General features: G+C 47.3%; 1 protein-coding gene across 1 annotated transcript in view; it reads right to left on the bottom strand.

Moving 5' to 3' along the window:
* Nucleotides 1–14443, bottom strand: part of LOC116958807 (uncharacterized) — a 50086-nt gene extending 35643 nt beyond the window's left edge. The window contains exon 1 of the mRNA XM_032981518.2: nt 13913–14443. Coding sequence (XP_032837409.2) covers nt 13913–14398 — 486 coding nt within the window. The 5' untranslated portion in view covers nt 14399–14443. The remainder of the gene's footprint in view (nt 1–13912) is intronic.
* Nucleotides 14444–14972: the final 529 nt, after the last annotated feature.

Below are 14972 nucleotides of genomic sequence, written 5' to 3'. Positions count from 1 at the left end.
TTGAAATATATTTTTTACCCAGGCAATGCCGGGTACTTCCTGCTGGTCTTCTTCTTATATACAAAAGTCTCCGTGCGCACGCGCTTGCGAGGGATTTGGCTCTTGAACGGTGGGCTTTACGTCGAAAAAAATGTGCCGGCCGGCACGCCCTAAGACCCGCGGTGGGAATAGGCTATTCCTTTTTCACGTCCGTCACCTTTAAATTAGTTAAATTAGCGATTTAGTGGCATTTAGCTATATTTATTTATTGCGCGACATCGGCCGAACCAGCTCACGCCAATTGGGTGGGGGGGGCGGACCCTGCCAAGTGATGCGCGTTCAGTCGAGGGACATTTTCTTTTACGCGTTTCACATGCAATAAAAATACACAACGCTGCGCCTATTTCTTCACAGTGTGATGTCCTCTTCGCCCCCCCCCCCCAAAAAAAAAAGTTGCGTGCAGTTACTGCTATAAAGTCAGTAGATATTAATATTATCATGAGGCTTAGATATCATTATTGTAGTATTCTTGTTTTCTATTATTAAACAAATACGTTGGCAGATATTACAATAATAATGTTTGTGTGCACAAAATTAATTTTGCATTATAGGTTGCTAAATATTCCCTTTTTTTGCTGTGCTTTTATGGTGCTGCGATGGTCTACTGCCAGTCTGTGATGTCGCCTGCTGCCTGCTCATTAATTAACGTCAGTGCACTCGCACTATTATCTACACTGCTAATTTGCCTTTTGGCCATTATGAGTGTATGCCAGTCTAAAATCTGGTGCCTGCTTCTTTACCTCACTCAGTGTACTGCCAGCCTTTCATGTCGATTGTATCCTCCTTTTTCAACTGCTGCCTATATTGACAGATTTTCATGTCGACTGTAGCAATGCTTATGTAATTGAGTCGGCGTACTGGCAGTCTATAATCTAGACTGTAGCCTGCAAAACAAATTACCTATGCGTACTGCTGCTCTTTAACTACACATTTCTTCTATGCATTTCTATTGTTTCGATTGCTCACGTCCCGCTATTTACTCATACGTAGTACTGCGATGCTGATAGCTGTGCCATCATCGGGGATTGCTGTCCACGTCCATGTATTGTGTGTGAGTCGATGTGTGTGTTGCAGTCCATATGTGTGTGCATGTAGGTCCATGCGTCTGTGTGTAAGTCCATGTGTGTGTCCTTTTTCGAACCGAGAACGCCCGATGTGTGTGTGTGTTAGTCGATGTGTTTGTGCGTGTGTGTCAGTCCAAGTGTGCGTGTCACTCCATGTGTGTGTATCAGTCGCTGTGTGTATCAGGCGCTGTGTGTGTGTTAGTCGATGTGTGTGCATGGCTCCATGTCAGTGTGTAAGTCAATGTGCGTTTGTGTGTCTATGTGTGTCAGTCAATGTGTGTGTGTGCGTCCATGTGTATGTGTGTGAGTCCATATGTGTGTGTTTTAGTCCACATGTGTGTGTAAGTCCATACATGTGTGCGTGTCACTCGATGTGTGTGTGTATATATGTGTGTGTAACTCCATGTGTGTGTATCTAAAGTATATGTCTGTGTGTGAGTCCATATGTGTGTATACGGCAATGTGTGTGTCAGTCTATGTCCATTTATTTGCGTGGCTGTAGGTCCATGTGTGCGTGTTAGTCCATGTGTGTGCTTTATACTGGTAGGAACGAAGTTGTAAACTGAGTGTACCAGCCTGCAATAGATTAATGTGTCCGTCCGTCCGTCCCCTTTCAATACTTTAACGAAGTAAAATCTCGTGCTGTTGGGTGTAAACTCAGCAATAGACAGCGCAGAGACTTGTCCTACCAGCCCACCCTGCAGGGACCTGTTTGACCTGCTCAAGGCCTATGCTACCCTCAGTAGGCTTGGCCTGCGGGTTGTTCTTCGTGCTTTCCCAGTCCCTGACTCTCTGCTCACGATCCTTAAGGAGATTCATGATGGTGAGCGGCCCCACGTCAAACTACGTGGCCATGAGTCAGAGCCATTCCCTCTACACCTTGGGGTGCGACAGGGATGTCCTCTGGCTCCCACATTCTTTTACATATATTTGGACCATGTAGTTCGTTAAGCCTTCAATGGCTGTACCCGAATAATTCCCGTCTGCTACAGAAACAATGTGAGGCTAATCAATGCCCGGGTGCAGCCAAGGGATGGCTCCCTATTGGTCAACCACGTTATGTATGCCGATGATCTGGTAATTGATGCTCACTCACAAGAGGAGTTGGAGACGCTGCTGCTGAGACTGGAGCGTGCTACTAAGAGATGGGGCCTTACCATCAGCCCCACCAAAACTAAGCACCTGCCTGGGTATTTTGTCCCATCGGACAATCCACCCCCGCACCTCACAATTGGTGATGGGGCAATTGTGGAGAGAGTGCAGAGTTTCCCATACCTGGCCAGTGTGCTCATGACCGGCTCCAGTTTAACAGCAGAGGTCTCACTCCGAATCAGTCGAGCGCCATTATCTTTTCATCGGCTGCGTAACACTGTGTGGAAGCTACCTGCTCTCTTGCTCCGCACGAAGCTCCAGGTCTTCTCGACCACAGTCATTCCCTCCCTTCTCTACGCTTGCGAAACTTGGACCCTCCTAATGGAACATCTTCGCCAGTTAGAAATATTTAGGCTGGCCTGCCTACCATCCATTTTGTTTTTGACCACGCTGGATTGTGTGATGAGCTCACAAATCCTTGAAAGATCTGCACAACGTCCCATTGGTGACCTCCTACGGCAGGCAATGCTGCATTGGCTGGGCCATGTAGCCCGCATACCCGCCACCGCCTAAACAGTTTTTGTTCCGCTGGATCGAGGGGGCTAAACGGGCACGGCACAGGCTGGAGAAGAGATGGAGTGATGTGGTACAGGATGATGTGGAGCTGAGTGGACTTGTCGATGACTGGTACCAGCGGTGTCAAGATCGGCCTCTGTGGAGGAGGCTCGTGAAGGACGCTACTGGCCAGTTGGAGGCAATCGCCCTCCAACAACAACGGAGGGCGGAGGAGAGACGTTCAGAACAACGAGCGGAGCGCCAGGTGGCTAACGCACAGCAATTTAGCACAGTAGAAGGCACAGGTGGTGCATCAGCCAGTAATCTCGGTCAGTCGACCCGTGGCACTGGGTCTGCCCGTGACCTCCTGCCAGCGGGCGTTCGACACTTCACATCACCTCAAGGTGCACATAGCCTGGCACAAGTGTTGTGGTCACGTCAACGCCACTTAGTGGCGAATGCCGGTTGTTGTTGTGTATGTGTACGTACGTGTGTGTGTGTGCATAAGTCCATGTGTGTGTGTGTCAGTCCATGTGTGTGGCTCTATGTGCGTGTGTGAGTCCATGTGTATTTGTGTGCGAGTCTGTGTGTCAGTCGATGTGTGTACGCCAATGTGTGTATGTGTGACAGTCCATGTGTGTGTGCGCGCGTCGATATATGTGTGTGTGTACGTCCATATGTGTGTAGTGTGTAGGGAGCGATAGTGTAACGGTTAGCGCGCTGCGCTATGAACTCGGCGATCCGGGTTCGATTCCAGCTCACGGCCAACACCAGTGACGATTATCTGAACCGGTCCTGGACCTCCCGTAGGTCGACTCAGCCTCAAATGAGTACCTGGTGCGGTGTGTAAACATCGACACTGGGGCGACAAAGGCGGTCGAGCGTGGTGCTGGCCACCCATCCCCTCGTGTACCGTTCTGGCCTTCATAGGTGCTCGCTAACATAACTTGCCCCTACAGTCTGTCAAGGCTATACGGGTGATCTTTGTCTTTTTGTAGTGTGTAGATCCATGTGTGTGTGAGTCTATCCATGTGTGTGTGTGAGTCCATATGTGTGTCTTTGTACAGTGAGGGAAAACAGTTTTTGATCCCCTGCTGATTTTGTACGTTTGCCCACTGACGAAGAAATAATCAGTATATAATTTTAATGGTAGATTTATTTGAACAGTGAGAGATAGAATAACAACAACAAAAATCCAGAAAAACGCATGTCGAAAATGTTATGAATTGATTTGCATTTTAATGAGGGAAATAAGTATTTAACCCCTCTGCAAAACATGACTTAGTACTTGGTGGCAAAACCCTTGTTGACAATCACAGATGTCAGACGTTTCTTGTAGTTGGCCACCAGGTTTGCACACATCTCAGGAGGGATTTTGTCCCACTCCTCGTTGCAGATCTTCTCCAAGTCATTAAGATTTCGAGGCTGACGTTTGGCAACTCGAACCTTCAGCTCCCTCCACAGATTTTCTATGGGATTAAGGTCTGGAGACTGGCTAGGCCACTCCAGGACCTTAATGTGCTTCTTCTTGAGCCACTCCTTTGTTGCCTTGGCCGTGTGTTTTGGGTCATTGTCATGCTGGAATACCCATCCACGACCCATTTTCAATTCCCTGGCTGAGGGAAGGATGTTCTCACCCAAGATTTGACGGTACATGGCCCCGTCCATCGTCCCTTTGATGCGGTGAAGTTGTCCTGTCCCAATTTCGTGACTGCAAGGATTAATCTTCTTTGGTTCTTTCGGTAAAGCGCTGTCTTCTGGACAGTCCTGTTTCTTCACCTGAGGACGGCTACTTGTGTTTTGGCCGAAACGTCGTGAGAATTTCATTGTTTTATTTTATTATTTTATTCTCATTCTACGTGACTTTACCGAAAGAACCAAAGAAGATTCTCCTGTCCCCTTAGCAGAAAAACACCCCCAAAGCATAATGTTTCCACCTGCATGTTTGACGGTGGGGATGGTGTTCTTAGGGTCATAGGCAGCATTCCTCATCCAAACACGGCGAGTTGAGTTGATGCCAAAGAGCTCCATTTTGGTCTCATCTGACCACAACACTTTCACCCAGTTGTCCTCTGAATCATTCAGATGTTCATTGGCAAACTTCAGACGGGCATGTATATGTGCTTTCTTGAGCCGGGGGACCTTGCGGGCGCTGCAGGATTTCAGTCCTTCACGGCGTAGTGTTAACAATTGTTTTCTTGGTGACTATGGTCCCAGCTGCCTTGAGATCATTGACAAGATCCTCCTGTGTAGTTCTGGGCTGATTCCTCACCGTTCTCATGATCATTGCAACTCCACGAGGTGAGATCTTGCATGGAGCCCCAGGCCGAGGGAGATTGACAGTTCTTTTGTGTTTCTTCCATTTGCGAATAATCGCACCAACTGTTGTCACCTTCTCACCAAGCTGCTTGCCAATGGTCTTGTAGCCCATTCCAGCCTTGTGTAGGTCTACAAACTTGTCCCTGACATCCTTGGAGAGCTCTTTGGTCTTGGCCATGGTGGAGAGTTTGGAATCTGATTGATTGCTTAATGGAGAGGTGTCTTTTATACAGGTAACAAGCTGAGATTAGGAGCACTCCCTTTAAGAGTGTGCTCCTAATCTCAGCTCGTTACCTGTGTAGTGGTCGACTTCATGCGGACAACTTTATTCTTTTCTCTGACACCACTTTTATTACAACTCCCCACATTGCGTCTATAACTTCACAGTTCCTCTGTTGCCGTAGCTCGCTCGCCGCGCTCCGCCCGTCTCGCTCGCTCCACTTCCTCCCCTGTCTCCAACTGTCTCTCTCCGTCACTCGCTGTCTCTGTCTCTCTCCGTCACTCGCTGTCTCTGTCTCTCTCCGTCACTCGCTGTCCCTGTCTCTCCCCGTCACTCGCTGTCTCTGTCTCTCTCTGTCGCTCGCTGTCTCTGTCTCTCTCTGTTGTATACGGCCCTTTTTCCACAATTAATATCCATAGGAATATTTTCCGATATATACATATAGATATTTTTAGGACAAAAATTAATAAATAAAACACGTAAGCCAGTCGCGGCAGGAAAACCAGATGTCGATCATAAACAAAGCCATAAATAAATAAAGAAATAATTAACACTCGAGGAGAGGATGTTAACAGCTATCTGTGAAGATCTCCAGATGAACAAGTGTTTGATGTACCCTAAGGAGAGGTCACGCAGAGGGAAGCCCCTCCGGAAGGTAGACACGTTGACGCCAACGGGTTAAACCATTTTTCCTCTTATTTGCTATTAAAACAACGGTTAAAATTTAAAAGGCAACAACAAGAATAAGCTAAAATTAGCGGTCCTCACGCTCACTCCAATTAAGACCAGGCCACCAGATACATCAGTGAATCAGTACCCAATTATTAATTCGATATCAAATGATTTTCACCTTTAATACTTTTACTGTTAAATCACAAGCTTGGGGACAGAAATACCGAGTCACATCAAAGGTTATCGAAAAGGAATGAGGCGAACGAGAAAACTTACGAAACGAGTAAGCAATATTCCAAGAAACCCCAACCACCTTTGTCTCTCTCGCAGCGCGGGGAAACAGGAATTACACCCTGGCATGGGGCCATCTGGAGCTAGCCAGACGGATTTAATGAGAAAACACACCCCACCCCACACACAACAACCAGGCGAGCAGGTTTTAAGTTAAAGAAATTTCAATACACAGTTCACACATAACATTAATAATAAAGTGTTCACCTTAAACGATATTCCATTATAGAACCTTACAGAACCAAGGGATATGTCACAGACAATCAAGAAACGGACCTCTTAAACTCAGACGTACTGCGAGCATCATCTACCGACGGAGCGGGCGCCCACGAGAAGCAACCCCACCAACAACCGCGCCGCTGCCAGCGTTGCGTGCTCCTAGCGCCATCTACCGGACGGGTCATCACAACTGCAACAACGTATCAACCTGTCAACTCGTCAACCAACGTCAGCCGAGTCCGAACCAACTACTGAAAGGAGAATCAACTGATACGTATGATACACTGCCCCCCCCCCCCCACTACACGACAAACCAGACGTCTGCTTGACGCAAAGAATCGATTCCGAATATTGGCCTACTCTTTCATCATTCATATCACTCAACACACACGCGGGTCATTAACAAAAGCCTAGAACCTCAAGTCATTAAACCATCCGTGACTGTGAGAGCATCGCAACGACCGAGTGAACAATCCGTCGTTTATAAGTGTTCATAATTTTCCTCGTTAATATTTTATTGGGGCTGTACTTCTGATCGCATAAGTTACTAACTAATCCATCAATACGGATTAATTATTGGCACCTTCAACGGAGCGCCACCCACGGGGGTGAATAGCATGTTCAACCGGTTACCCCGTCAGGGATCCGAACACAATTAATTAAAAGATTGATCCAAGATAAGAATCTCAAAGGAAAACGTTGCGTGGATACGGTGACTTGGTAGTATTTGAGTCGTTCGTTTTTTTATTGCATAATCATGCTGGTATCCATGAATGAACATAACGAATCCATGAACGCATAGTTGTGCCTTTAGGAATAATAATGGTTTGAGTGTCTTTTCACATGAACAGCGTTGCATAATAATCAATCGTCCTACTGGTTAACAACGTGACAAGAATTTGTATTAAGGGTCGCGTATGATCAATGACTGAGTGTCGTGTTGTGTAACAATTCAAGTATGTGAATTTGCATATGATATAGTTAAGGGTTTGGTAGAATAGTATGCATGTCTTAATCTCTCTCTCAACAACCGATTAATTGCGTTACGCGTCGGGAATTTACGCGTCGGGAATTAACCACAGGTGCCGTTATCGAAGTGAAACGACGCAATCGTGATAGTTACCGTGTTAATGCTGTGTTGAAATTCCGAGATTGAGAGTTCTCATATTATCCAAAAATTAAAGTTTAGCTAGAAAATAAAATTGATTAAAGCAGAAGAGTTGTGTGTGATTCTTTCCATGATTCTGCATAATAATTGATCTGCGATTGAGATCTGAACTCTGGGGGACCTATCATAAGCACACTTACACAATCCATCACATAATCAATAAGCATTAAATTGAGAATAATCGTATCCTTATTGATAATACGGAGTCAAATAACAGAGCCGAGTTGACTCTCTCTCATTCACGCTCACAACACCTGCATAACACATAATACGATTAATTGCATTATTCCAATTAATAACCAACCTTTGTCACCGAGGCTGGACCTAATGATCATAACGACCTGCATTATCATAACCACACCCACTCGCATAAATCAATACGATTATCTCTCATTAGCATAATTTATGCGCATAATTACACTACTTAACATAACTTCGGAAAAATTATGCAGCTTCAAATTTCATTTAATTTTCATTATTTTCATTACCTACATATACACCATCTCCCCCTCTGCATCTCTGTCTCTCTCCGTCTCTCACTCCGTCTCTCTCTACCTCACTCCATCTATCTTTCCCTGTCTCTCTCTGGTTATCTCCCCCTGTCTCCCTCTGTCTCTCTACGACTCACTCCGGTTATCTTTCCCTGTCTCTCTCCGTACCCTCTCCATATCTATGTCTCTCTGTCTCCCTCTGTCTCACTCTGTCCCTGCTTCTCTCTATCACTCTCAGTCGCTCCTTGTCTCTGCTTGTCTCTATCCCTTCCAGTCACTCCTTATCTCTGCTTGTCTCTATCCCTTCCAGTCACTCTTTAGCTCTGCTTGTCTCGGCTCCTCTCAGTCACTCCTTGTCTCTGCTCGTCTCTGCTCCACTGCTAGCTGTTCTGTCTCCTATGTCTTCTCCCCGCTCCTCTCACACCTGCGTCGTTCCAGTCCCAACCACAACTCCCCTTTGTCTTCCCGTCTACCGACGCCCCGCGCCCCCCGCACCTGTTACTTGCCCCCTCTATTCCCAGACATCCCGGCGCCACTTCGCCCTTGACAACAACTCCAGACAATCACAGCCGTACATCGCTCTCCAGCTTAATTGGCCCGTTATTACTGCAGTTTCCCGCCGCCACACCTGGCCGGCCCGACGTAACCCCACTGTCCATAACTCGCGCGTATTTACCATTTCCCCCTGTATGCGCGTGTTAATCCACTACACCTGTATAAAAGACACCTGGGAGCCAGAAATCTTTCTGATTGAGAGGGGGTCAAATACTTATGTCTCTCATTAAAATGCAAATCAATTTATAACATTTTTGCCATGCGTTTTTCTGGATTTATTTGTTGCTATTCTGTCTCTCACTGTTCAAATAAACCTACCATTAAAAATATAGACTGATAATTTCTTTGTCAGTGAGCAAACGTACAAAATCAGCATGGGATCAAATACTTTTTTCCCTCACTGTAAGTCCATATGTGTGTGTGCATCTAAGTCGATGTGTTTCTATGTGTATGGGTCGATGTCTGTGTGTAAGTCCATGTGTGTGTCTGCCTTTGTCGCCTGGGCAACGCCGGGTACTTACCGCTAGTCTATATATATAAAAGGGAAATGTAGATACGTGTGTATGTTCTAAATGTTTAGCATACTTGCCAACATGCTACACACTTGAAATGTGGCATGTGGGTAGGTTCCATACTGTTCACAATGAAAAAAAGTATAAAAATAGACTTTTGTATTTTGGTGGGGGGGGGGATGACAATGAAGTGTGTGGCGTCAACCTGCAACACACCTGAGTTAAGCGGTCTGCAATGCTTAGAGCTGTTAACAGCGTGCCGAGAGATTTTAGGTGGCGCTTCGCTCCTGGCCGATGAAGCCATTGGCTTCTCGGAGTTTCAATACATATCCGTGCGAAGAACGGGTACAACTGCTATCTTAAATATGAAGCAGAAATTACATCTGTTTGTTTGTGTGAAGCAGCAAAAACTCTCCAACGCTGAGCTCTGGCGTCATGAAATTTTTTCAGCTTATGCTGTCTGGAATTTCTAAGTGAACGCGACTATTTTCAGCTCGCCAAGTCATTCCTTCCCGAGTGGCCAAAATCGACCTTACGTAGAAGTGGGTTAAGGTTGAATTTCCTTGAGTGAAAACATCCGATTTAGGTAAATTGATTTGTTTAGGCTTTTTTCTTTCTTACAAGAATAAAATTTCCTCAGGGTTTTTCAGTGAAATATAAGGGAATATGAAATTAATCCAAGACAAGAATCCAAGTCCCGGGCGAAGTCGGGTAATGAAGCTAGTGTTTTATATATGAACCAATGTCTATATAGTCATGTTATTTTCAAAAATACTAATATCACACTTATACATCTGTCGTGCCGCTGGGAGATTGGTAGACAAAATAATTAGGGGTAACAGCCCGTTCTACCAGTTGCACCTGTGAGCAAGATACGGAGCAATCTGGGGAATCCAGAGGGCTGTAGAGCCAAGGGCGGAGACTGGCCACGCTGTTCAGGATATAAGGCGAGCTGCAACTCACAGTCCGGGCTGCTGCGATGGAGAACAGAACTGGTCATGCTGTCGTCATCGTGATCTCCTCCACTCTGCAAGCCGTGGCAGCATGCTGGCTGTCCCGACCCAGTATGGAGTTATCTCCGAAGGCTGTGAAGGCCGGAAGTAAAGAGAGAGCGTACTAGTGTCTCAAGTTTAGAACACTACATTTGGTGTCAGAAGTGTCAACGAAAAAATATTTTTTTATATATTGTAGGGTTGTTAGCAATTTTCTTTTTTTCCTTTCAAAACCTCAGTGAGGGGGAGTAGGATGTCGAAATCCGCGAAGAAGAGGGCCTGCGTCAGTATGTCCTCGAATGATGAGGGTTCCCGGGTGGCCTCGGTGGCCAGGACCCCGGTGGGGGGTCACGGAGTGGCGGTCCTGGCAGGGCAGCAGGTGAAGGACGACAATCCCATGCCACCGACGGCTGGAGAAGGGCTGTGGGCACTCAGCACGCGCAATCCGTATGTTGCCGCTAATGGCATTGTGGGCCAAATTAAGGCATCGATACGGATTGGCTATATTGAAAGGACGGGCCCGGTGTTGGTTTCACGTTCCTTGGTGGTGCCTTGTTTATCGGGGACGGATTTTTTTAAAGAGGATGACCCTCCGGATTTTAGTTGACCAGGGTTGTGTGGAGTTACCGTTGGGGCATCGGTTGAGGTGGGTTGTGTATGGCTAACGTTGTGGTTCAGGCCCTGGTGCATGAAACTGCTAGAGTTCCCTTGGGTGCACAGACGCTTGTACCCTTGAGGCTGCGGAAGCGGCTCGACCAGAAAATCACTGGGGGTGGGATTCTTTTAACCCCTTCAAATAGAGCAGTTCATGGGCTCACTTTGATAGGGGCGCAGACTATAGTGAGGAAGGATCAGGAGCCCTTCCTGCAAGTATTAAATGCTGGGCTGGATACCGCGGTCATACAGGCTGGTACGGTTTTGGCCCACGCGACGGCTGCATGTTGTGGGAATATGGATCATGTGACTGCTCGGGTCGTGGCTGCAGTTGAACGGGAAGCGGTGTTGGATGACTCGTGGATGGATCCGTTGTGCCTGGGTAATCCAGATTTGTCATGGGAGCAGAGGGGCGAGTTGCGGGCATTTCTTCGGGAATTCTCTGATGTATTTAGTAAGGGTAAATTCGATGTGGGCCGCACGTCCCTGATGCGTCACCATATTGATACGGGTGGTGCTGCTCCCATTCGTCAGAACTAATTTTGGTTTAGTCTGAAGGAAAAGGCCTATGTTCATCAGGTGGTCGAGGAGATGTAGACCACCAATATAATCTCCCCGTCAAGTATTCCGTGGGGTGCTCCTATTGTCCTAGTTAAAAAGGATGGGAGTTTGTGGTTCTGTGTGGACTTTCGGAAATTGAATAAGGTCTCCGTGGTGGACGCATATCCGTTGAAGTGGGACTTCTTTTGGCGTGGGATGGCAGAGGATGTTTACAACGTCCTCAAGGGTTGTGTAGAATTTGCCCGCCGGAAGCCCCCGTCGAGACTGACCCAACCACCGCTGCAGTCCATTGGGGTGTCCCGTGTAAACGAGGTCGTAGCCATCGACATCCTCGGGCCATTTCCTACCACTCAGAGGGGAAATAAATTATTGTTGGTAGGGGTGGAGTACCTGTCACGGTGGCCGGTGGCATGGCCCCTACCGGATCAGTTGGCAGCGTCCATTACGGACGCGTTCCTGCATGGTTATGTATTAGATAATTGGGCCTCAGAATGTCTCCTTACAGACCAGGACCGACATTTTTCTTCAAAGCTATTGTAAGAAGAATTTGATTTGTTGGGTACAAAGAAAATTCGAACCTCACCCTACCATCCCCAGACTGACGAGATGGTAGAGCATTTACATAGGACACTTACGTCCATGTTGTGCCAACAAGTCAATGAGGCACAGTCCGATTGGGACCTACACGTTCTGGGAGTTCTTGCGGTCTATAGGATGGCCCCTGATGCCTCTACTAGATTCTTCCCATTTGTTGCATGTATGGGAGAGAATGCAACCCCCATGGAAGCTTCGTTAAATATTCAGCCAAGCAAAATGAGAGTCGCTGTGCTGGGACTGATGACCCTTACCCTAAAGCAGTTGACAGAAGCACAGGAGGCGTCTCGGGAAATACGGCCAAACGGCAGGCTGCAACTTACAAATTGGCCGGGCTTAAGGAATCAGGGAAATCGTGGAAACCTGGGGAGAGGGCATGGCTGCATTGCCCCCAGGTGCCCGTGGGCACATCTCCTAAATTGCTTAGGCCATTGCAGGGCCTGGTGGAGGTAATTGAGGTTAGGAGGCCGCAGTGCATACGGATCCAGGTTGGTCGCAGGCGTTGGTATGTGCACCCGTCACGACTGGAAACATATTTTCAACCTTATGAGATAAATTAATCTCCACCATCTGATGGCCAGGTGTGTGATGTGTCCGACGGGGATGGACGTACAGAGGTTGCGCCTCTGTGAGACTCTGTTCCTCCATCCGCAGATCCCAGGGCATGACGCCCATGGAACCGCCGGTGGAGCTGCCCACAGGCGGACCGGGGTGGACGGTAAAACCGCCACCCGCTTCTTCCTCTCCTCCATCTTTGTCCCGGGAGAGACTGTGCCCGTTGGGCCAGCTGCGAGTCACCCCCGTGGTCCCTGGGGGACCCATGCCAGGTTCATACGATGGACCGGCGATAAGGACCCATTCCAAGATGGTTCAGTTCAGATGACCACCCCTACTCGTCATTGGTTTGCTTAATTTGGGGGCTGGATTGTTGCCATGCATTTCTAAGTGTTGCGTGGATATTGTGGTGTTCGTCATCTCACCGCGCGACGTATTGCGGGTCAGCCGAGACGGCTGGGTTTTTTTTGCATGGGGTGGGCGGGTTATGTAGTGATGTGGAGTGAGTCATCGGAGTGCTTGCTGCTGGGAGATTGGTAGACAGAATTAGGGGTAACAGCCCGTTCTATCAGTTGCACCTGTGGGCAAGGCACGGAGCAATCTGGGGGATCCATAGGGGTGCGGGGTCGAGGGCAGAGCCTGGCCACGCTGTTCAGGATATAAGACGAGCTACAACTCACAGTCAGGGCTGCTGCGATGGGGAATGGAACTGGTTCTGCTATCATTGTTGTGATCTTCGCCACTCTGCAAGCCGTGGGTCTGACAGCATGCTGGCTGTCCCGACCCGGTATGGAGTTATCCCCGAAGGCTGAGGCCGTAAATAAAGAGAGAGAGTACCTCCAACTAGTGTCTCGAGTTTAGAACACTACACATCTTACATATTATGATACTGAAATTGAAATTGTATGTATTTCTTCACTCTAACAACCTCCACATAAATTTTGATTTAAAGCTTTCATGACTGCAGGGATTCATATTCTTGGTTCTTTCGGTAAAGTCACGTAGAAGGGAAACAATACAATAATAAAAATATAAAACAATAAAATTCTCACGACGTTTCGACTGCAACACAAGCATTCATCATCAGGTGTGAAATCCACAGCAAGAAAATTTGAAAAAAGTGGCGTTTTTTTAAATTATTTTGTTTCCCTCCTACGTGACTTTACCGAACGAACCAAGAATATGAACCTCCACATACTTTACATTTATAAACAAACAAAAGTAAAAATGAGAAGGCACACTGGTCAGCTGGATGAGAGATAATTATATTGTATTTAGTCGGATGTTGTTGTTCAGTTTGTGTTGGGAAATTATTACTTTAAACAGGAGAGGCTCCCGCTCACACGTAGACTGCCTCACCTTCGGTGGTTCACGCTCATCCTGTGTAGCCACATTGTGACCCCTGTGGTCTCCTGTCGTGGTGCAGGTTCTGCAGACCAATTTCTTGTCCTGTTTGCGGAAAAGTTCGAGCTCCTTTCTTTGCTCCTTGCACTTTCGTTCTTGAGAACTCCTTCCTGGATGCACCACAATGTGGTCATTGATGCTGAGTCTACCCAGATCAGGCAGGATATGAGCAGCACAATAGGACAGCTTACACTTAAAGCAGGTGTTTGTGGCAGCGGTTGTGCCATCACTGCAGAAGTTACACCAGACCATCGTGGCCATCGTCCCTCCGGCACAACACTCCTCCGCCAGCTTGGCGATCGCGACGTCCTTCAGCTGGGGCCTCTGAGGAAAGGTCACTCGGCACTTCGGGCAGCAGGATGATGTATCAATCTCCCTGCAGATGAGGCAGATCAACTCCCCTGGAGCCTCACTGTCACTGGGAGCCGCGCTCGCCATCATAGACCGTGCCTTCACTCAGAGATGGGCAAAGGGCTGTAGCTTTGGCAGTCACTCGCTGTGGCTCAGACGCTTAACCAGGAACAAGCGATGTAAATATGAAGTAGGGGAATTACACATTTTTTCAGTTTTATTTGAATATATTGAGGTGTGCCCTGGAATGTGCTGACTTGTGAAAGGGCACGAATGCCTGGATCTCAAAACGCCTCACCCTAACACACCTCATACAAATATGTGTCTGTAACATCTCTCTGCATACCTCATTTTAACATGCCCCTGTCACTTTAAATGTTAATATGGCTGTGCTTGTATAAAATAGTTTCTTTAGCAACTTGTTAACTATTGGTTACCGTTATTCATTAAGTATGTTTGTATTCACTGTCCAATCGCACGATGGGAGAAGCTGAGAGTGGGAAGTCTCGTTTGGCGATCCACTCATTGGAGCTTCCTAAGATGCTGAGTGGAGAAATGGAATCGGAATCTAGTTCAGAGGAACACAGTACTGGATAATTTGTAATGGTTCATAGCCTCCCTGTATCAGTGTCCCTTGCTTCTAATGAAGTTGTTGAAAAGCACA

The sequence above is a fragment of the Petromyzon marinus genome, chromosome 83, assembly GCF_048934315.1.
Source record: "Petromyzon marinus isolate PM22_M1 ecotype Great Lakes invasive population chromosome 83, UKy_Petmar_22M1.pri1.0, whole genome shotgun sequence".
NCBI lineage: Eukaryota > Metazoa > Chordata > Hyperoartia > Petromyzontiformes > Petromyzontidae > Petromyzon > Petromyzon marinus.
Note: the sequence above shows the minus strand (reverse complement) of the source record. Positions and strands in the feature narration are given on the sequence as shown.